This window comes from Notothenia rossii (genome assembly GCF_949606895.1).
Source record: "Notothenia rossii genome assembly, chromosome: 8".
NCBI classification, from domain to species: Eukaryota; Metazoa; Chordata; class Actinopteri; order Perciformes; family Nototheniidae; genus Notothenia; species Notothenia rossii.
Window position 1 is genome coordinate 61365808 of NC_136906.1, and position 23653 is coordinate 61389460.

General features: G+C 42.0%; 2 protein-coding genes across 3 annotated transcripts in view; both read left to right on the plus strand.

The window, feature by feature from the left end:
• plcb4b (phospholipase C, beta 4b) overlaps positions 1–8989 on the plus strand; it is a 66568-nt gene extending 57579 nt beyond the window's left edge. The window contains exons 29-40 of one of the 2 annotated variants that reach the window (XM_079643132.1): positions 114–202; positions 424–580; positions 662–711; positions 1104–1169; positions 1679–1794; positions 2044–2119; positions 2464–2639; positions 2849–2950; positions 3082–3139; positions 3672–3758; positions 5060–5096; positions 5628–8989. In XM_079643132.1, coding sequence (XP_079499258.1) covers positions 114–202; positions 424–580; positions 662–711; positions 1104–1169; positions 1679–1794; positions 2044–2119; positions 2464–2639; positions 2849–2950; positions 3082–3139; positions 3672–3758; positions 5060–5096; positions 5628–5704 — 1091 coding nt within the window. In that variant the 3' untranslated portion in view covers positions 5705–8989. The remainder of the gene's footprint in view (positions 1–113; positions 203–423; positions 581–661; positions 712–1103; positions 1170–1678; positions 1795–2043; positions 2120–2463; positions 2640–2848; positions 2951–3081; positions 3140–3671; positions 3759–5059; positions 5097–5627) is intronic. The other variant, XM_079643133.1, reaches the window with a different exon arrangement.
• A 2724-nt stretch (positions 8990–11713) lies between these two features.
• On the plus strand, positions 11714–17237 carry lamp5 (lysosomal associated membrane protein family member 5). The gene is made up of 6 exons (XM_079643134.1): positions 11714–12283; positions 12897–13075; positions 13598–13729; positions 14199–14295; positions 14772–14960; positions 16160–17237. Exons 1-6 carry the CDS (start codon positions 12223–12225, stop codon positions 16333–16335), a joined length of 834 nt encoding a protein of 277 aa, XP_079499260.1. The 5' UTR covers positions 11714–12222; the 3' UTR covers positions 16336–17237.
• The last annotated feature ends 6416 nt before the right edge of the window (positions 17238–23653 follow it).

The window sequence follows — 23653 nt, forward strand, 5'->3', positions numbered from 1 at the left end:
GTTATGTGGAAATGTGGTTAAACATGGCATCCAACTATCCTTTAACCCAGCTTTTTATTCATTAATCTTTCTTTCTCCTGTACTATTCTCATACATTGTTTTGTGTGTTTTAGCAATTGTGGATGCCCTATCGGACCCAAAGAAGTTCTTGACCATAGCAGAGAAAAGAGCTGACCAGATGAAAGCGCTGGGGATTGACACGGTACACACACACACAGACACACACACACACACACACACACACACACACACACACACACTTCGGTTTGAGTTAATAGAAAATGCTCAGCTCCATTTGCAGAACTGTACCTGATTGACTGGGCAACACTTATGTTACCTCTTATAGCTAAGTTTTAAACTCTGTATACCTGCATCCAAATAACAGTGTGCCTTACCATCTGATTGAATGATTTCTTTTTGTAGAATGACATAGCAGACGTTCCCAGTGGAAGCTCAAAGAATGACAAGAAGGGGAAAGGGAAAGGAGACACGGTGAAGGCCAACGTCACACCGCAGGCCAGCTCGGACATGGCCCAGAGCTCCAACTCGGCTCACAATAACAACGCAGAAAACAAAAAGGGTATACACTGACTCTTAAACACACTAAAGGCATACATATGAACGTTTGTTGTTAAAACATGACTTTTCCTTGCTGTTTCAGATACTGCACTCGTGCCTAATGTCAGCATTGAGGACTTAAAACTAATGAAGGTGGGTAACTGAACAACTTACTCTAAACACAGGGCTCAGTCTGTAGGACAGAGAAGGTGGAAGAGTTACAGAATGTGCAATCATGTTGGTTGAAATGTTATTATTTTCAAAATAAGAACCAACAGAGGTGTGCTTTATTGAACTTATTGCTAAACAATCATGTTGTAAAGTAAAAGTGAAAAGTTACGGTCACATTACATTGCCATTTGAGGACATTTTCCCATACTCTGTAAAATGATGGTCATATTCCTGACGTAGGTAATCGTACAGGTTACATAAAAGGAGAATGATAAAGAGTAATATGTTTAAGTCTGATGTATACTGTGTACTCAAAGGCTACTCTCAACATGACCTGTAACCAGATTAATAATAGCACTTCTCCCCCTCTGCAGACGTACCTTAAATTGATTAAAAAGCAACAGAAGGAGCTCAACACTTTAAAGAAGAAGCAGGCAAAGGTGGGTGATTGTGTGAGAGCCGACCTGTTGGTAGTGCAAAGAGGCCGCTGCTTATTCCGGACCGTCATTGATGCTCCGCCTTTCATCTCAACAGTCTGTCCACATCATCAATGTTTAGTAAGAAATTAGACTTGCTAAGGTGCTTTTCCTTTGACCAGAGCGAACCATAGCGACCGTGGTGAGTGTTCGCTCATTCACAGTGGCTCATTAATTATCATAGTATTAGGTACTATTGCATAACCCATGGATACAAGTGCCATCCAGACCCATCTGTTGACTGTTTGAAGACAACTGTTGGCTCATAACTAGATGTAGACAACAACAACAACATATTATTATTATTATTTTCAAAAATTACGATCAAAGATTTGTATTGTAGCTGCCTGCTTTTCTATCATATCTGTTTCTAAATTATTCTCAAATATGCTCATGGAGGAAGTTGATGGCTACAACTGCAATTCAAAAGTAGAAATAAATACTTGGTGATTAACATGTTGTTGTTTCAATAGGATCAAAGTGCAATGCAGAAAGCCCACTGCACCCAGGTGGACAAGATGGTGTCACAGAATGAGAAGGAGAAGACCTCCCTGGAGAAACTACTAGAGAAAGCCATTAAAAAACGAGGGTAAACGCAAGGAAAGCAACAGACGTGAAAATAATCAATCATGTATACATGTGTCTGCTACCTTATTTTATTCATAATAAATCATGTATTCTTGACCACAATGTCTTGAAAACCTAAATATTAAAGAAACAACTTTTAGACAACCTTTTGGAAATCTAAAGCAGATTTTGTTTGTGACTAAAACAAGGTCTCTTTAAAAGTTCAACAATCACATTTGCCCTGCATGATCTTATGGTGGTTTCCTCCCAGGGAAAACAACTGCCAAGAGCTGAAGAAGGAGACGGAGGATAAGATCCAAACACTGACCGCTGATCACAAAGTCAAGGTAACTTTTTACCCCAAAGCAAGCCTCCTTTTTTCAGTATTGTAAAGTCAATTACATCATGATTTTACTAAATGAATAAGGATACTCTCTAAACATGGTTTTACCTTTTTGCACTTGGCAATTTATCATTCATTTTAAAAAAGAAAAACAAGAAACGAATGTGTCCATTGGTGCTTTGGGAGCAGTAGTCTGCACCGTAATGTGATTTACTCTGAGTTAACAGGGATGGTATTGTTTTGAGCTGTGAGTGACGAAACCGGGATACGACCCAACCCTCGCTGTGATGTGAAGGGCCTGGAGTCACATTGACTGAGGTGTGTATCTGGAACTGTGTGTGTATGCAGGTAAAGGACATCACAGCACAGCACACTAAAGAGTGGTCCGAGCTGATCAGCAGCCACAGCAGCGAGGAGCAGGGGATGAAGGACGGCCACGTCACACAGCAGTGCGAACACCTCAAGAAACTCCTGACCACCGTGCAGGAGCAGCAGACCGTGCAGCTCAAACTCATCCACGAACGGTGAGAGGCTCACACACACACACACACACACACACACACACACACACACACACACACACACACACACACACACACACACCACATGTGTACACACCCATTTACTGCAGGTGAACTGATTCCAAGAGGCTAACTCAAAGTCCCAGTCACCTTACTGTCGCTGTAAATGCCGGGTCTTCATCTACATGTGGCTGCTTGTTCTACAATTTCAGGCAGAGCAAAGAGATGCGTGCCAACCAGGCCAAGATGTCCATGGAAAACAGTAAAGCCATCAGCCAGGACAAGTCCATCAAAAACAAGGCAGAGAGAGAGAGGTGGGTTACACACACACATATACGTATACTGTATCCATCTATAATGATTAGTAATTCATTTGGAGAAGTGGTTTGTTGTGATTGTTTTTAGCCAATTGCTATACCATGATCATGTTCTTTTTGCTATTCAGGAGAGTGCGAGAGTTAAACAGCAGCAACACCAAGAAGTTCCTGGATGAGAGGAAGAGGGTAGGTTGTTTTTACCCTTTCCTTCTTTGAACACTAAGCTAAGAAATATACCAGTAAATCTCACATTTGAAGTCATAATGAATATATATTAATGCCATTGAAATGTTTGGGTGTCTGTTACTACTTCAGTATTGTTACATTTCTAAGGAAACATTCCCATTTAAAAAAAAAAAAAAAAAAGATTGGACTGGTCTTAAATGAAACAAGGCCTTTTACTGCTACTGAAAATAGGAATAATATCATGACTACAGCAGTAGTCGTGACAACAAGTGTTAAACCTCTTGATTTGATGTTGCATAATGAACTAACACTATGTGACAACCTGTAGTGCAGGGCTTTTTACTCATGTGTGTTGATCACTACAACAAATAGAAGATGAATTTAAATCAACTTTGTTGGGTAGATTTATTTTTGTAATCTTCATTTTGTGTACAGCGATCTTTGACTAAAAGTCATGGCTTGAGACTGTTATTATTGAAAGTTGTCATCAGTAACTGGGATGTGATCATGTTGTGTCCCTGTGTGTCTGCAGCTGGCCATGAAGCTACAGAAAGAGATGGAGCAGCTACAGAAAAACCAGAGAGAACAGTTGGAGAAACTGGATAAGTTCAATGAGCAGGTACAACAAGTTACAGAGCCCACAGGCAGAGTGTAAATAACATTCAAGGCTGGGGACTAGCGCAGTTACCTGGCTGATTTCTTCACTATATGATGGAGGCATTTCTGTCTTCTGTGATGTAACCCTAATAGGTTTATGTAGGACGTTTTCCATATGACTGGCCTCAGAAATTTCCCAGACTACCGAGAAAGAACAATGTTGCTCTCAAAAAATACATCGTCAAATTTCAAGAATCAAAGTCTCAACACACAATATTATTCCTACATTGAGAGTTTATTCTGTACAACACTTGACTGCACTGTGTCTATCTGCCATACATGCAGATAGAAAAAAGCAACATTATGTAGGAATTGGTATTTTTGATTAATTGGAGTGCAAGTCATGTACACTCGCGTATACACATGCATTTGTTATGATCAAAAAGTTTTTATGATAACATTAGTAATGATCAAACCTAGCGATCCAAAGCTCCTGTGCTAAACTAACCAATGCTCAGAGCTCCCAGTACTGGCAACACGACTAACTGAGCTAACGGCTAGCTTAACAGGAGTTAGCGGTTAGCATCACTTAAGCAACAAGTTAAGCTATCATTTGTTTTAAAAATAAAGCAAGGCAGGGCAGACAGAGGACAACAGGACCAGTCAATCAAATAGGATCCAGTCTCTCCAACATCAACTAGGTCAGGGGTTCCCAAACTTTTCAGCCCGCGACCCCCAAAATAACAGTGCCAGAGACTGGCGACCCCCTGTTGACGGGGGGGTGCTAGTGAATTAATTTCAGTTTTCCGCACTCTCGCGGGAGTGTCATTATTGTCTCACTAGTCCGCCCCTGAAAATGTCTTTGCAAACGTTATTATTAATAATAAAAAAATAAAAATTATTATAAAAAAAATTAATCAATTTTTTTTTATAATTTTTTTTTTTAATTTTCCATTTTTATTTTGTAATCATCTCGCGACCCCCACTCGGGGTCTCGCGACCCCCACTTTGGGAACCCCTGAACTAGGTGGTAGTAAAGCGTTACACATTTCTACCGAGAGATTATACAACCTGCTCACCAACCAATTTCTTTAAGCTGTTATTTAAATGTTATTTGATGTATTTGTTACATAATGTTGCTTAAAGGTTACACTTAAAAGAGTGTAACCTCTAAAAAAGTGAAGGTCACTTTGCTCATGAAGGAATCATAAATGCATCTTTCCATTTTATTTGTCCATCTGCCACACTGTCATCACCTGTACATGTCTTACATGTCTGCACAAATTCATTTGTTTTTAATATGATTTGCTTCTTCCGGCACAGCTTTTGAAATCACACCATGCAAACAAACAGGTTCAAGGTAGGCATCTCCATCTCACTCAACTCTCCCTCTGACACCACCTTACTGTCACTCCATCCTTTAGAGATCAGCTTTCCTTCTACCTATGTTATGTTAAGAATGAAATCCCTTCTGACTAAAGCAGGTAACTGTTACACGACAGGTCTGCCTTGGAAGAGATTGCAAGATTAAGAAAGAAAGAAAGAATTACTTAGTATTTTTGAGATCCTCCTTTTCCCCCCATTTGTATTCTGCAGCTCTCAGGGTGTCAGCAGTGCCAACGAGCAGCTTGAGTCATTTATCACCATGACTCACCAGCTATTACTAAGCAAAAACAGCCAGCTCCCAGCCTGCCCCTCTGTCACATACTATGAAAGCAAATGATGAGTGGAAGTGAACGCACATTGTCCCACTGCAGACATTTTGTGGCATCCATTTAACTTCACTCCTACGAAGCATGTGGTTTATATTGCGTGCAAAAGTATGCAAGGAAATTATTTGTCATTTTCTGTAGCTATGTGTCTAACGGTGTTTTCTTTGTTCTTCTCGAAGGCCAAGGACATGCAACAGATGGTGAAGTTGGAGGAGGAGATGGACCGCAGACCTGCCACGGTGGTGTGAGCGAATGAGACAGAGGCACATGTACACACACACACACACACACACACACACACACACACACACACACACACACACACACACACACACACACACACACACACACACACACACACACACACACACAAACATGCAGGTCCAGAAACACTGCATGGCTGATAGCCCTCTACAACCCAGAGACATTAACCCTGGTTACATCACTGTTTCTCTACTTTCTGTCATCTTTCACACACAAAAAAACAAACAAACAAACAAACACAGTAGCCCTGCCACCACTCAGTTTCTGCATCCTTACCTCACCCACCAACTCTACAACACTGAGCCATTGGTGCTCTTCACTGTTTGGCAGGGGGTTTAACCACTTATATGGAGAGGAAATGTTACCTCGGAAGCAAATAACACAGAATCAGACATATCCCCTCCTCCACTGTTTGTAGATCGAAATGTTCACCTTCAATGCTCTCTGAATCCTACGGGCAACACAAGCTGCAGCTATGGGTGGACACACACTCACTCTCACACACACACACACACACACACACACACACACACACACACACACACACACACACACACACACACACACACACACACACACAGAACACATGCACAAACACTTTCACTCACGGGAGGTGGATAACCATTCCCTTTTATACTTTTTTCCTTCTTTCTTTCTTTGAAAATGGTACCCGATTAACTGCTCCAGAAACGGCGCGAAGAGGCGAAAAGAATATGTTTAAGATTTAATGTCATTTCAGCACAAATGAAAAAACGTTGTGAAATACACTGTACGCTACACACCAGTCCTGTCCTGAGCACTTTGTATGTGTAGGCCATTATAACAATGTGGGAAATGTAGCAGTGCACTACTGTAGGTTTTCTGTATTTCAGTAAGAATGTATTTTTAAAAAAGAAAATCACTGTATGAAGGAGTAGCAAACGCCACGTGTCACCTATACCTACATTGCAAGTTGTGTAACTTCACAAAGATGTGTTACTGACGTTTTTGTTGTCCGACAATGTTACAGCCGACTATAAAAAGGCTTATTATCTTTGCTGCGTCAAAAGACTATAAAGGGATCACAATGGAGAGATGTTCACTTTGATTATGGCCCATTTCCCCACTCAAGTTTTGTTTTTAAATGCTATACCCTAGAGATTGTGTACCTTTTGTGTTTTACTTGAAAATATCATGATAAAGTCATTTTTATTTATTTTTACAATTACCCTCAATCATCACAAGTTCATACCTGCAAAACCCAAAGTGTAATGCTCCTAATTTTGGGCTCAAAATCACATATACTATGCAAACTATACAAAACATGATTCCCTTCAAGCTTAAGGTGTAGAAAATACCGAAAATCAATTATGACCATGACCAAAAGAAATAGAGGGAAATGATACAGTAATAGTTACCCAAATGATTTATTTGTTTTGCCTTTAATGATGGATGACTAAACAACATGAAGGTATTACATTGAAACAGAGGCTCCATAGTCTAAACCAAGCTCTATAGCACCCACATTGTCAAGGCAAAAGGCCTAAGAGCCCTAGACATAAACACTGCACCACTGTATACCAGAGAGTCTCTACAGTAGCATATACATCTCAGCAAAACAGCCAACTGTCACTGTCCCAGGAGGCAGGTAGTGGAACAACCGGAGAACTGTTAACTGTGGAAACTACCCAGAAAAGAGGCCCGTTGACGAAGTAGGCAAATAAAAGAAGGAAGGTTTAAAACTGTTATTTCTTCTAAACCAGATCAGTAACTAACAACACCTGGCCATGTTGCTTACAATATGAACAAGCAGATTGAAAACTTGCACATGTAAAAAAAGTGGGCAAAGTTGTGGAGAGTTTTTGCACTCGAAACTCTTGTGAAATTGTGCCAAGTCCTTAAAACACATGTAGCAAAATGTGTCAATGTGTGGCAGCACATTCATTCTGCTGTAATACATTGTTTTAATTGAGTCGCCCATCACCATCAGACAAGAACTTTTGCAGAGCGAAGTCAAAGCCATCTGGCCTAGTCAGTGTCCCCCTCATTAAAGCGGTGTTTAAGTGAAGTGCTCCCTTAATAGCTTCTTGACTGCACGTTAGCAACCTCAGCTTGTAATCCTCAACGTTTCCCTGCTCGCCTTCAGTCAGGGGATGTCAGACTGAGTCATTAAAAGAGATTTGTAACAAAGCCTGTGACATGGCTGCCACACACTTTCCACACCAGGGACTTCAGAGCTGGCCTGTGTCCCCCACACGTTCCCTTACTGTTTATGGCACGACAGAGAACTTGAGGAAGCACTATTGTCTGCAGTCTTGGTGACACTGCTGGACAAAAAGCCCCCACAGGGAATGAAATGTGAGCTGAAGTACGATTATAAAGTAATACTGTGGGTGCTGTAGTATTTGTGCACATATGACGGTGCCTGGCAGTCACATTGCAGGGCATACCACTAACAAAGAGGACCAAAAGTCTTTATAATGATGACACAAAAACATGAGGATAAAAGCACCTCGAGGTATTAAGCCCTATTTAAAATATATTTCCTGCTGTAACACACATATAGGGTAGATGGGATTTTCTTGTATATACTGGAATGTATGTAGTTTAATTTACTTTTTGACCAATTGTGTTCTGTCATACAAGGGCTTGGGATAGAGTGGGTCTGTGGGATGTTGGGAAAGACATGTATCAACCACTGGGTTTTCTTTGTTGTCTCCGTCTCCCAGTCTGCCCTGACTGCACCGCACAACACAGTGTAAAGCTCACACCACATATCTAGTGCAGAGATAAACAAGTCAAAAAGTGCTTTTAAATTGTATTCCATTGCTTTCAAATGTGCCACTCAGTGTCTGCTAGGATGGTAAAATTATTTTGTGAATGATAAAATGCCAAATTAAGGGGTTATTTATATGAAGATATATATAAATAAACGAATATATATATATATTATATATATTAGATATAATGTGTAGTTTAAGAATATTATGTTTGTTAGAGGCTTTGTTGCACTAGTGGAATGTTTTTGTTGTGTGATTACATGTAACCTTTGGCTCTCTAGTTTGTCAAAAAGCCGATTATTTTTGCAGAGCGAGTCACCGATTTCATTTCCTCAGTTTCTACTGTATCTCCTCTTTGTTTTCTATTTGAACTGTAGCTTGTCAACAAACCATTCTGTGCGTGTTTTTGTATTTATATTGTATTGTTGAACTTAAAGCAATGAAAATACTGTTGTTATCCAGCTCCTTTAATACTGTTTTATAGTATGTGTACCAATAAATCCAGGTGTAAAACGGGACATGATGAAGAGGCTCATTTTTGTTTCATCCAAGCATATTTTGTTGTTGTGTTTAATATAATCCTCCTGTTTATATAGGCCTAATGGTGTTTTGAACACAGTAGTGCTTAACACTATTGATATTTCATATTTTCTTTGACCCATCATTAAAACATTATTCAGATCCAAGATTGTTTAAGCTCCCTTCAGAATCATTTTGAATGGAACATGTTTTAAGTGGTGTCATACTTTATTAACGTGCAACGCTCGCGCACTTATTTTCCAGACAATGAATACTGCGGTTTAATCACATTCAACAAGTGCAGGATCATTCAACATCGCAGATCCACTCGTGAGGCTGTTGATTGTCATTATAAGCAAAGTATTTCCATTTGAAAGACGAACAAAGCGCGGGGTTTATGTTTGCGTTGCCTGGCAACACCGTGGCTGCCCTCTTCACTATATAACAGGTGATGTGTTGTTTTTGTCAGCACTCGTCCGGTTTTTAGGAGAGGTTTCCACACCTGCTCCATATCCTTTATAGCTGAACTTTATCTGATGAGAAGCCCATTTCAGAATCATGCTCAAGGCTCAGGGAAAGTCCTATGAGCAAACAGGCACTACGATCCTCCTGGAGGCGATGTCCAAGGATAAAGTCCACCTGGCCAGGTTCGTTCTGGACGCGCTGGATGGGGAGATTGTGGACTGCAAAACAGAGGACGCACAGACCCCCCTTATCTCCTCCATCCTGCTGCCTGATGGCCACACTCGGTGTAAGTTTGTAGAGCTTCTGCTGCAGAAAGGCGCCAGTGTGAACTGTCCAGACGGAACCGGGCGCACCGCGCTCAGTTACGCCTGTGAGCAAGGCTGCCTGGACGCTGTGAAGATCCTGGTCCGATACAATGCAGACCCGGAGGTTGTGGACGTGTGGGGGAACACTGCGCTAATGTATGCCACAGTTTCAGGGCACTCCCATGTGGTAGATTTTCTGGTGAGATCGTTCAAGAGGCTGGGTCTTCGGATAGACAGGCAGAATAAAGTTGGAAACTCTGCAGTTGAAGTAGCGAAGTTTCTCGGTCACACAGAGTGCGTCTTTGCGCTCACAAACAGTTTCAAGAAGAACCGGGAAGCTCAGGGAAATGCGCAGCCGCGACTTAGTTTGGGAAGTGCTGAGGTTAATGACACGTTTGGAAGGAGAGTTGGACATTTAGTGAATAAACTTGAGGACTTCCAAACATGTGATCATGCTGATTGTTTATTGGTTCCAAATTGGAGTTGGCCAACAAGGCCTCGGGTAAAGCAGAGTCGGCTGCCTTCGATGGACTCTATAGAGGAGTTTGAAAGAGAGCAGGACGCTTCCTCCTCGCCTCCACATCTGGTCTTCTCCGGAGTCCTAACCCCTGAAACCCCTCCGCGCACTTCATACCACCACAACAACTTTACGCATCCTAAAACTGGCGATGACCACCTCCCCCTACCTAAACTGAGCTGTGAGGATCAAACATCATATTTTCCCAGCGGAAACATCCACAGACCCAGCGCGCCTTCCGCCCTGGGCATCCTACTATCTCCCATTCCTTCCAAAAAAAGTGAGGCTGACTCAGTGACAGACACATCTAAAACATTAGAGTTTGGTGTGCGCAGATTTTGCGACAGCTACTATGAGAAAAGGTGTAGTCTGCCAACTAGTATCCTCAGACCCACACCTCCGGACCGAACACTAGTGCCTGTGCGTAAATCCAGAACCGTGAGGAGGCGCGAGGCGTCTCCCTGCAGGGCTGAACCTCCTCCGTTCACCGCACTAACTTCCACTACTTCAAACACAACCTTCTCGGTGCTGAGCAACAAACTCTTGCGCCGGTTCACCTCCCTGGAGATTAAAAAGAACCCAAAAGAGTTGGAGGAGAGTCCCATGTTGGCTTCAGGGCGGATTCCGCGATCAGAAACTTCTCCTCAATGCAGAAAACACCCCCAAGTGGACAGTAAACCCAGCATTGACAGCATCAGCTCGGTCAATTGCGAGTTTGGCATTTTTAAATAAAAATGCCACTGTGCGTAGAAAGTGTTTTGCCACTAATGTAAAGATTCTAACGTTACTTTTAGACCTAGTTACATACAACTTAAAACACTTTGCCCAAACGTGCGTAGATGCCAGCTCCTGCCAGGAGGATATTGCAGCCACAGAGTGAAACCCGATGTAAAACTTCCAGTTTCAGTGTGTATGGTTCAGCCCTTACAGAATGGGCGGGGCTTCCATGGAAGGTGGAAGGGTGATAATAAATACACAATTAGTCAATTCAGCATTTACTCATGTTGTGCTAATATTTCATATGTTTCTGTTATCATATTATTCTTGAATTATGTAAGATGTTATGTCATCTTTAATGATTTTATTGGCGGCAGTAAATAAAATGTCACTTTCTGAAATGAACTATGTCCTGAGTGTGACAGAGAGAACATAAATTCATTATCAAATCAACATTGGTACAGCAAGACAACAAATATGTGGTTCCAGTGCCAGTTTAACTTGTATAACTTCTGAGAATGTTCTAAATGTGTAAGTGTATTTGTAAAATTGTATAAAATCTCACTCTGTTGAATAATACTTATAACATATATTCATTATAATATTTAAAGTCTCCATATTAGATGAAAGGATTTGTGTAGGATTCTCACTAACTCAGCTGCAACCTTGCAGAAGTGGAGTTTGCAGGAGGCAGAGAGGGAGGGGGTGTTGTCGGCATTACCCTCTAGACATACATCATTTCAGCCCAACCTACAGCTGCTGCACAGAGATGGACAGTACAGCATTGCGGGGATAAGCGAGACTGCATGCCGAGTCCTTCTTTACAAGAGAGTAATTCAGGTTTCCAACTTTTTCTTCAAGAACGATCATTAATCCTGATGCTAATGATGTGCAGAAGGGGCTCAGTCCTGCAGCTGTCACTGGGTTAAACCCCTTCAACCTTGGAGAAGGCACTCTGTTTGGCCGGCCAAAACTCCTCAGAGCCGGCTGCTCCTGCAGAGCAAACCGGATCTCACGTCCAACCTGGAGACAATTTTTGCTGCATTCAGGATGATCTGAGCGTGACTGCTGGGTGCTGAGTGGAGGCATCCCCCCCTCTCTCTCTCTCTTTTCCTTCCTTCCTCTCCCGCCTCCCCTCTCTGTCTTTCTTTCTCTTCTTGTCGTGGGTTCAGCACGGGCTGCCCAGTAGTTTAGCCCCTTTTTTTCAGTGCTGGGAAAGCTGGTAGCGATGGGACGACTCGATTTCAGCACCACAAAGAGCGCCCGGCTTCTGCTGCTCGCTGTATTCGGTAAGGGAGTGTGTTTAGTGTGTGTGCAGCTGTCGTGACTCTTCACTGCAGTGAGTGTGTGTGTGTGTGTGTGTGTGTGTGTGTGTGTGTGTGTGTGTGTGTGTGTGTGTGTGTGTGTGTGTGTGTGTGTGTGTGTGTGTGTGTGTGTGTGTGTGTGTGTGTGTGTGTGTGTGTGTGTGTGTGTGTGTGTGTGTGTGTGTGTGTGTGTGTGTGTGTGTGTGTACGTGTATGTGTATGCGTATGCACATTATGCGCGTGTTTAGGCATGACAGAGTCGATGTGTGTGGCAAATTTCACATGTTATTTCTTCCTTAAATGAATATGAAAGTCGTTCAACGTGTTCAGCACTTTCTGACGTTGTTGAGACTGCAGCCAGTGGCGTGCTGTTGCTCCCCTGATACTGCAGATTTCCCTCTCCGGGGTTTTTACCTGACTTTGCCGTAAGGAAACAGTGGTGATCTAAAGATGTGAGCTGAATCTAAATGATGACCATTATGCCGCTGTATCTGCTGATTGTGCATGTGTTGGGATGTGTGTGCCCCTTATGATGCCCCGCAGATATAAATTAGCCCCACCTGCGACTTCTTAATATTCTGTGCGGCTCTGTTGCCAGGTGTGCTGGCGCTGTCCGTGGTGCTGGCGGAGCAGGAAGGGGAGAACCTTTCCGGTCTCTCCAACAACCCGGACAAAGCCATCTTCGCCGTCCGGGAGAACGGCACGACATGCCTGATGGTGGAGTTCGCCGTGAGATTCCTCGTGCCATATGACGTGCTCGCGCTCAATGGGATAGACGTAAGGAATCCCCCATGAATATTAATACACGTGGATGTGCATGATTTAGTAAAAATAATAAACGCAATGGTTGTTTCAAGCAATCTTGCGTAAAATATTGCTTTATGCTGAATACATGACAAGGTTTGCTTGTCGTGCGTAAAGGTGGTTAGAGCACAACACCTTTTTTTACATGCAAAATATTTTTGCCGTTTATTTCAATTGCGGGGTTTTTTGCGCTTATAAGAAAAAATGCACGTTAGAATTGTAATGGGAAACTTAATTGTGCTGACCACGTCAAACCCATCAAGAAGAAAATAAAATATTGTTTTAAATATCAAACTAAAAATCTAAAATCATTCTATATATTTTGACTCGTTATTGTTTCTGCTTATACAAACTACTAATTATTCGCTGCTGTTTGCATATTGGGTTACACTATTCAGTCGTGCGTAAAAATTGAATGCTTAAAACCAGCGACATTAATCCGTAATGTGTCCCCATCTGTTAACTCTTTGCACGTGCTTTCTGTGTGTGTTGCAGCTGATCACGGAGCAGGCGTCGTTCACTCTGCCCCGAGGTGCAGAAATCGAGGGGACATGTGGGAGCACGGAGTCAGAGATCCAAATATCCTGGAAGAACAACGCCTACACCCTCCGCATCTACTTCTCTAAGGTGGGCGAGTCAACGACAATGATGCATACTGTACCATATGCAATTTAAAACAAATTAAAGCATCTCCTGGAAACATAGCAAAACGCCAACCCACACTAAATATACGCTTTTAGACATGTGATGTCACTTGGAATCCTATTTTGGTTGGGAAATTAATCATGATGCAAGAATCGTGTTCGTTGAAGCCTGTTTCCTGAATTAAGTCAAATAAAATAAATTAAAAGCCTCGTCATGATGGATTGTTCTTCTGATTGAAGGCCAACGCGGCCTCTTCATGCAGGGGGAAAGCCTATTTGACGCGCGCGCGCGTGTGTGTGTGTGTGTGTGTGTGTGTGTGTGTGTGTGTGTGTGTGTGTGTGTGTGTGTGTGTGTGTGTGTGTGTGTGTGTGTGTGTGTGTGTGTGTGTGTGTGTGTGTGTGTGTGTGTGTGTGTGTGTGTGTGTGTGTGTGTGTGTGTGTGTGTGTTACAGGAGCTCCGTGAGAAAGACATTGAGATCTGGAAGATAAGCAAGGTCCAGTTCGTCTATGACTCCTCTGAGACATCGCATTTCATCAACGCGTACAACCGTGAGTCCCCCGCCGAGCGCGTGTACAGTTGCTACTCAGCACATTTCCACCCGCCTGCTTTGATCGCAAAGTGCTCTCATTCTCGTCACATTTGCATTCATTTGGAATCGGAGGGTGGCTTCATGCATGGTTTTTACGATTTTTTCCCATGTAAATCAAACATTTCACTGCATTTTTTACAGATTTGATAGTGCCCCGATGTTACAGTATGCCTTTAAGATTAAACAAAGCTTAGTTATATTATTACACAACTTTCTAAATCAATTACAATTGATTCTTTTATTTCAAAAATGTCATTGCCAACTGTTTGGTTTTTATTTTATTTTTAAATCATGGAAAATTATGGGATATAATTTTCACATATAGGCCCCCACCGAAAGCAAATGACAGGCTTTAAAACCGTCCACAGGTGCATTTACATTACAGTGCCTTCATTCTTAATTCATATGAGTTCTTGACCCATCTTTTCTCTCCAGCGGGAAAGCACACAGCCAGCACCCACCACCTGTCTGCCCTGGTGACCCCTGCCGGGCAGTCATATGTGTGTGCAGCTCAGCAGACCCTCACCCTCATCTCAAGCGACCACCAGAAGGGCATCACCGTCTCTATGTATGACGTCCAAATCCAGCCCTTCGACATCGCCTCTGACTTCATGTTCAGCGAAGGTAAGAATATACACCACTGCATCTCTATGAGAAGCGCTGCACACACTGTGATAAAGATGAGAAACACATACCTTTCTATCATGGCTTCAGACACAGGGGAACAAGAGAAAAAAAGAAGGTGGTAATGCAAGGGAGACAAAGGAGACACAAAGAGACAGAAAGAGATAAGGGGTGGGGAGACCTCAGGACTTTATGAGTGCAGTCATATCCTTTACCTCAGTGCAGCTTTTATAGACTATACCCAATGTACCTTGCTGTCCTCTGAAACCAATCACCTTGGAAGAATCATTTGCTCTGAGCTGCTGTAAACTAGGCTGTGCTTTGCTTCACTGCCTCCCTCCTTGTGTGCATTACTGCTGTCCGCAGGGAGGAACACATTCAACTTTAAACCACGCACTGTACAGCCAGCTGTGTTTAGCTGTCCCCTTTACAGACATACAAAGATGCGTGCATGCCAACATGCCCTTAAACTAAGCACAAAATCGAAAAAGGAGAAATGAGAGAAGAAGCATCTGTGTGAATAGAGTTGCGTCAGTGCACAACACAACTATGCACATTGTGTAGTCAAACCTCTTTCAAACAATACTGATGCCTGACTCACAAAGGGCAACATGATGAGTGTGTGGTTCACACTACAATCTGCCAGGGTTTGGCCATTGACTTCATGCCTGGTTGTTTTTTAATGAGTTTGCATGAAATGTGTTTTCATAATGCACTGCCACGTCGCATTGGATGCTTAATGCAATAAAGTGCGACTGATGGTAGCCATGCATCTGACAAAACTCTTTACATGCGCAACAAAAACGTTCCTACTCCTTTGTTTACTTAGTAATTTAATTTAAAAATCATTAAATTAAATATATAAGTGAAAGGCGTTCTTGATTAATTGACTCGTCAGCAATTTTGAGCAATCTAAGTCCAAATTCTCTAGTTTCAGCTTCAAAAATGTTTATATTAAATAATAAAATCTATTAAATATTAATATTAGAAAGTCATAATTTCTTTATTATTCGACTTTTTCAGACAAAAATGTGAGTATGACATGATCATCCCAATATTATTCAATTAAAAAGTAAACAATATTTAATATCACCCAGCCCGAAAGGGGTTACATATGAAATCTGAATAAATGTTGGACTGGGACCCTTGTCACGAATGTTCTGTCCCCTCAGCATGCTAATTGTGTCCCCTTTCTGCAGCCTACAAGTGCATCACTGACCAGCGGGAGCGCCTGGAGGAGACCCTCCCCCTCATTCTGAGTTTCATTTTGGCCCTTATAATCGTCATCACAGTCGTGGTCTACCACTTCCACCTGAAGCTGACAGCGGTCCAGCCCGTGCTGCCCAGAGATCGCTCCATGTACAAGAACATGTAGCCAGCTCTCTCCAAAGCTAATGATGAAAGACTTGTCTCTTTGAAGTCCCCGGCTTAACACGATGGACTGAAACCCTGACGGAGAAGTGTGTGTAGCCTCTACTGAAGGCCTACTGGAACTTTTGAACAGCTAAAACACAAGTTAATGGGACAGCTTGGGGCCTAGCATGGATATAGTTGCAGGGTAAACTCACCAAAACCTAATTTACCTGGCAGAATTGAATCTTAAGGCCATAAAATCATAGTCTGTACTTATGTAATTAGATTTCAATGAAAGTATACCATACATTATTTTCTGAATGTATGTGGAAAATATAATTGACTTCTGTTCAGGTCTGTGGTTGTTTGTCTGAGACAGTTTATGACATTATATTTTGATCTGATTTCTCTTTAAAAGAAATGTCAGAAATGGCCAGAGCTTCAGCTGTCATTTTCCAACTCTCTGTTGTCTTTTCCTCTCGTTCTCTCTCTGGAACTGCTGCTAAATAATTCATGACCTATTGGTGGTTCTGTATCTGCTTGTCTTTCTTCAAGAATTCCTTTTAGTTCTTTTTGAATGCAGCCATAGTGTTTCAAAATCCTTGTAGTGTGTGTGCAGTACAGTGGCATTCAGAGTTGCAATGTGTTTGACTTCTCAACACTAATGTATGGAACATATCAAAAAAAGGGAAGAAATATAAAAAAACATCTGAAAAGATTCTGTCCTAAATAGTGGAGAATTTTAAAGAATGCTATACGAAAGTGTTTATGAAAAGAGAGGTTATTGTAAAAAAAGAAAAAAAAGTAATATGTGTATAATATTTTTCAGAATCAAATTCTATGCATAAACCTCTGCTGATGCAATCTTGTGCAGTATTCTTCTGTTCATTGAAATAAATAGCTGGAATCATCTCTACAAACATGTGAATGTATTCTGTATTCATCTTTCGAGTGTAACACCATTTTATTTCTTGTTGGAAAACAATCTATCAAGACTACAGAGTTTTAATAGAACACAGCTGCTTGAAAAAGCTGATGGATGCTCCCGTCAAAGAAGATGCAGTAGAAATGAGGCATCGATTTTGTCATCTGATACCGGACTTTTGTCGGTAATGTGATATGATTAAGTGTAATTGAAAAATAAATAGAGCATTTCTGTCAGCTACACCTGTTTGTTTCAGAAGTATAGCCGTCGTCACACATCGCCCTCAGTCAAGTCAGTAGAGTCAAAGACCTTCTTCCATTTTTTCACTCACACGGAAATGATATAGCAGAAATTGTCTTTTCGTTAGGAAATCAATCAATAACAAGAATCGATGTATAGTGTTTCATAAAAAAGTCACAGGCTAGTATGTCATAAAAGCATCATGAAAACATCATGGGAAGGTACGTCGTATACATGTAAGAAAGTCAAATGATAGTAAATCATAGAATATTTTAGGAAGTTCTATACTACATGTTTATTTACAAAAAAGCTATGCCAGAAAGACAAAGTCAGAATAGTATAGTATTATATAATATATATTTTAAACAGACTTACTATACATTAAGGGACTATAAAAAGCAAAGTATCATATTATAGTATTTTGAAAATATAATTTTAAAAAACTGCATAGTATAGTATATCAAAAATACTGGAAAAAATACGTAGTATAGTATGTCGAAAATATCATACAAATGACATAGTATAGTATGACCAAAATATTTTTAATAAAAGGACATGTTGAAAACATCAGAAAAAAGAGTAGGCTAGTCTCAAGAAACGACATAGTATCAAAAATATCATGAGAAATTACAGTATGTTTTATATTACTATAAAATAGTACCGTATGATGAAAAAATATCATTAAAAAAAACATAGTATAGTATGTCCAAATGATCAGATAAAAAACACATTATAGTATGCTAGTGTTATGCCTTCTGGATTTCACCCACTGTAACTTTGGCCTGGGTGGTCTCACCAAAATCACTGTTATTACACTCTAGTTTACACAAACAAAAGCATTTTACTCTTGGTTCATAGTGAAATGTTAAAGGAGGGTGATCATCGGATAAGGGTTAACTTTGAGGGCTGCTCCTGGATGGTTGGTACTTCTGGTTAATCAAACTATGTTTTTCTCTTATTTCCTTATTTCTTGAGAATTCAAACTATTTTATAAGACTCTTTTGTATAGATAAACATGTAGGGGGAACAACATCATCAAATCAAATCATAGGTGGGTGAGTTCAAAGTGATTGATTTCTGATGGAAGGCCCCATTACCACCAAACAAAGGAGAACTTCTCATGATACTGTATCTACAGGTGTACAGAAAAGCACATCAACTATCGTTTTGACCGTATCATAAAACTACCAAATAATTAAATGTTAATACATCAAGAAGACCAGAGAAATTACAAATGCAGCTGATCTGAAAATAATTAAATATTCACGGCTGAGGTGGATATGGCAATTACGAACAATGGTGGCCATGGTTAAGGCAACAGGGACCAAAATGTGTAATGAAACAGTTCATAAGCCCAACACATGCATTATAAATGGGCCTAAAACAGTCAGAAACACAGTCATGTTGTCAGCGGGCTGGTTCTGATGGGCAAAGGCAGCACAGAGGGAAGCTACATTAGGGTATGCCAAGTACTAAGTACGTTAGCCAAAAGTACAAACAGGAAATACAGTAGGCTCATCTCCATTGAATATTTCACCTCCTCCTTTCCCTCACTCGCGTCCCTTCCTTGCGTCTTAGCTCCGCCTCCGTAAGACGCGAGCGAGAGACACGAGGAAGAGACGCGAGGACAGAGGAGTCCTCAGGTATTAATTGGGATGTCCTCGTTCATTCCAGCGTCACCATAAACAACGCCCTTTACTTCTGGCCTGCGCGCAGCTTTATCCCCTGTCACTGGACTCCACTCCACATAAATCCCTTCAAACCTGGGATTTAGTTTCACATTGAAATGATTTCGTCCATCTCTTCCATTCATCTCTTTTATTATAGTTTTCTATGTATTATTTTTGGTCCTGTAATTGTTTTTCCAGGTATAACATTTCATTTAAGTTATAATTATAATCATAACAATAATAATAATTGGATGTTGTTATTTAATTTGTCCTACAGAAGAGACACAAATCACTAAAATATGTATTAGTTATTCTACCGGTATTTATATATATCCTAAATGTCTGACGTTTTGTGGGTCTACCACACATGCATCACAAACCACAAGTAAGAACTGTAAGTTATTCTTTTATAATCAAAACATTATTATTGAATTTGTAAGTATATTTCACACACTTTAATGTTTTTATAGAGTATGATTTCCTCATTCGTACCTGTTAAGCCCTGAGCCTGTTTTCCAGGTCTCAGGCTCGAAAATGACACTCCCCGAACACATGACCAGAACTTCACTTCTAAAAGGGGAAAATGAATATTCTTTTTTCTCAAAGCAATGATAAACCTGTGAGTTGGATGAAGAAGAGTCAGAGTCAATATAGATTTTTTTTATTTTAAAGTAAATTCAGATTGAACATAGTAAAAAAATGTAAATGATAGTGTCCGTCCAAAAAAACAACATTACTTATTGTGAAAACCAACCTTGAATGATGGGATCAGAGACTATAGCTTTAGGAATCCAAACTATAACATATAATAAGTACCCTGTATCAAGATTGATGCAAAACAAGTGAAATTTGACCTTTTTAGAGAGATTTAGCAAAAAAAACCACTTCTGGGGTCGTTTGGGTGCATCTCTTGCCCCCCTTGGTCGATTTACATCTCCTTTTAACCGTAGAGCCAATAGAATCCAGGGGAAGTTCCATGTCGTGAAAAAAAAAGAAAAAAAGCCCCGCCGGCGGGGTCATTGGGGCTTAACAGGAGATGTAATATATTTGACTCTTAATGAAGCACTTTAAACATTTAATGACTCTGATCCTCGGCAAGATCAGCTGCAGTGAGCAGAGGCTGTGCAGCTGGGGGCGGAGCTCTGATGCGCGAGTCGTGAAAACACTTCAGTGTAGTCTGCTCTCGTGTATCCTCCCTTTCGTCTCCTCTGGAAGCCTCCTCCCTCACCCCTCCTCGACTCCTCCGTGTGCATTTCAGCGATTGGGACGTCCTTCAACATGGCGTGTCTTGATCGATTTCCGGGTCAAGTCCAGGAGGAGGGGGAGAGAGGAGTCGAGGAGGGACATTGAGATGAACCTACTGGCCGTTTCTCAATCGCGAGGATACTGGCTTGGTAGTCGCATACTTCCAAGTCAATTCTTTCAGAAACGAAGCAAGTATACTTCCAAGCCACGGCTTCGGAAAACAAAGAAGAATGGAACAGGCTTTCAACATAAACTGTACCGAAAATAAATACCTCACGATGTCTATCTAATTATGAACTTGCTTTACTTTCACGGAACACATTTTTGGTGATAACAAATGCAACAAAATAACATATTTACCAACACATGTTCTACGCCACTACATACTTACATTTAAATGTGTGCTGTGCTGCGTCGGTTCAGCCATTCTCCGCAAGGGTTTTTGAAATTGGTCCGTGCGCAAAGCATTGTGGGGATTTGAAGGACGCGAAGTCTACCCATGTGCAGCCTCGAAATTACCCCCAAACCAAGGACGTGGCCTCGGTGGAATTCCAAATATGCTGGAGATTGGAACAGTCCTTCGGCGGCACTCGATGACGTAGTATCCTTGAAATATTGGCTTGGAAGCCAGTTTCCTCGCGATTGAGAAACGGCCACTATCTCATTTTGAAGACTTACCTGTTGTTGAGCTTCATTTATATCTTCCCGCCTGGACAAAATTGTTCAATTTTTCTTTATCCTTTCTTCTAAAAATTCAGCAACATGAACACGTTTCTCCAGCATTAGTCCTTGACCCAGTGAATAGTCGGCAAGTTGATGTTTTCCATACGCTAACTAGCTTAATGGGCTAAAATAGACAAACAATGTCAAAGTGTTGAAAAAAAACAATCCATATTTAGACCTTGTGACGAAGGTAACTTTGTCACTGTGGACTGATGGCTTCGGGCCTTGCATATGTGCACATTTGTATACTATTGATGTAGTGTTTATTGTATTTTATTTTTAAATGTGTTCCCCTTTCCTGTTGCCGTTGATTGTGTGCACCTGGTGCCCTGTGTTGTCTCCTCCCCCCTCACCTGTGTCCTGTTGGGTTGATTGGGTTGTGCATTTAGGCTCTGCGGTTTTTCTGTTTGAGAGAGTGTGTGTGAGATCCTTGTGTCTGGTGACTGTGCTCACAGCAACAGCAGGATTGAGGCGGTGTGTCATGTGTACATGATGTAATAAATGCCCACACTGGGTTGTATTTTGGACGTTCTGCCTCTGCCTCCTTGCTTGGTCGGGCCGCTCAATTGTCAGCTTCACAATTGGTGTCAGAAGTGGGATTGACCAAGTGAGGCGGTGAGAGTGATGGAGGAACTGAGGGAGATGATGAGGTCACTCCTGCAGCTTCAGGCAGCCGGTGAGCAGCAGTTTGCACGGGTACAGGAACGGGAATCAAGAATGGGAGAGGAGCGGAGACTCCGGAGGCAAGACGGCAGGTTGGCTGAAGAGATCGGCCGCATCAACGTCCGGTATGGGGACCAGGCCCAAAGAGGGAAAAAAGTGCATCATGGAGCGTCAGCTGCTGGAGGAGCGGGAGAGACCGCGACAGGCAGAGCTCACGGCCCAGAAGGCCAGAAAGGAGGAACTGGTAAAAATCCTGGAGGAGAATAACCGCCAGATGAAGAGGGAACTGCAGCGAGCGGCCGCTGAGAAGCTGGAGAAGGTGAACAGCAGCCTACAGCGTCGCCTACAGCGTCAACTGCAGCGCAGCGCGGAGGAGAAGGAGGAGCGCGAGAGGGAGCTCCTCAGCATGAAGAAGCAGATAGCCTATCTGATGCAGCGGCTCCGGGCGGACCCCGCTCAGCTGGAGAGGTTGCAGTCCATGCTCTCAGAGAGGAACGGAGGGATACAGGACCTCAGGAGGAAATCTCTGTCAGAGCGTCAGAGAGTTTTGGAGCTGGAGAGGAAGCTCTACTCAACTGAACGGCTGCTCAAACAGACTCAGAGTGACAAGATCAAACTGCAGATCAGAGTAGGGGAGCTGCAACACAAGTATGAACCCAAAGAAGCAAAAAGGGATCGGATCCAGAAGAGGAAGAAAGAGAAGCTTCCTTTCGACATCACGGCACCCTCTGAGGAAACCACGCTGCACAAGGGGCCGCAGGTTGTTGCCGTGGGGATGGACATCACCAAGATAACAAATGCAGACGCTCAAGCAGCTAATACAGCTGAGACAGAGAAGCTCCCGGTTGATGAGCGTGTCAGGAAGGTGTACGATGAGGATCCGGTGCAGAGGCACCTGAAGCTGGAGAAGGTCAGAGCCGCTCCGCAGCACATAGAGGAGTCCAGGAAACACCGGGCGGAGTGGAGACCCATGGAGTAAAGCAAAATGGCCAAGGCCAGAGAGAGATGCAACCATGTGCATCACGCAGTGGTCCCTTGCCTTGCAGCCGTACAACTTTTCGGTTAAGTACCGGTCATGGAAGTCAAACCGGGTGGCTGACTGGTGGTTCTGAAGCCAAGACTGTTAGGACACTGTGCTTCCTGTGGAGAGGGGGAAGGAAATGTGACGAAGGTAACTTTGTCACTGTGGACTGATGGCTTCGGGCCTTGCATATGTGCACATTTGTATACTATTGATGTAGTGTTTATTGTATTTTATTTTTAAATGTGTTCCCCTTTCCTGTTGCCGTTGATTGTGTGCACCTGGTGCCCTGTGTTGTCTCCTCCCCCCTCACCTGTGTCCTGTTGATTGGGTTGTGCATTTAGGCTCTGGGGATTTTCTGTTTGAGGGAGTGTGTGTGAGATCCTTGTGTCTGGTGAATGTGCTCACAGCAACAGCAGGATTGATGCTGTGTGTCATGTGTACATGATGTAATAAATGCCCAAACTGGGTTGTATTTTGGACGTTCTGCCTCTGCCTCCTTGCTTGGTCGGGCCACTCGTCGTGAAAAGTGTTTAAAATATGTCAGACTTGACATGAAAGGGAACACACATCATTAAAGACGGCTCTGCTGCATTCAAGTGTTACGGTAACTTCTGCCTTTATCTACAGTATACAAATGTTATACTTTTCATTTATTTGTTCAGTTTTATTTATTTGACATTGCCTAGCCTATACAGTATAATGTCAAAATCCAAAAGATTTGCCAACAATATAACTTTCAACAATATACTAAATCTCTTAATTGTATTCAGATGTAGGCTATTAGTGTTAGTATTGCCTATAAAAGTTACATTATACTGACTATCACAAACACCTCAGGTTGTTAAAATAA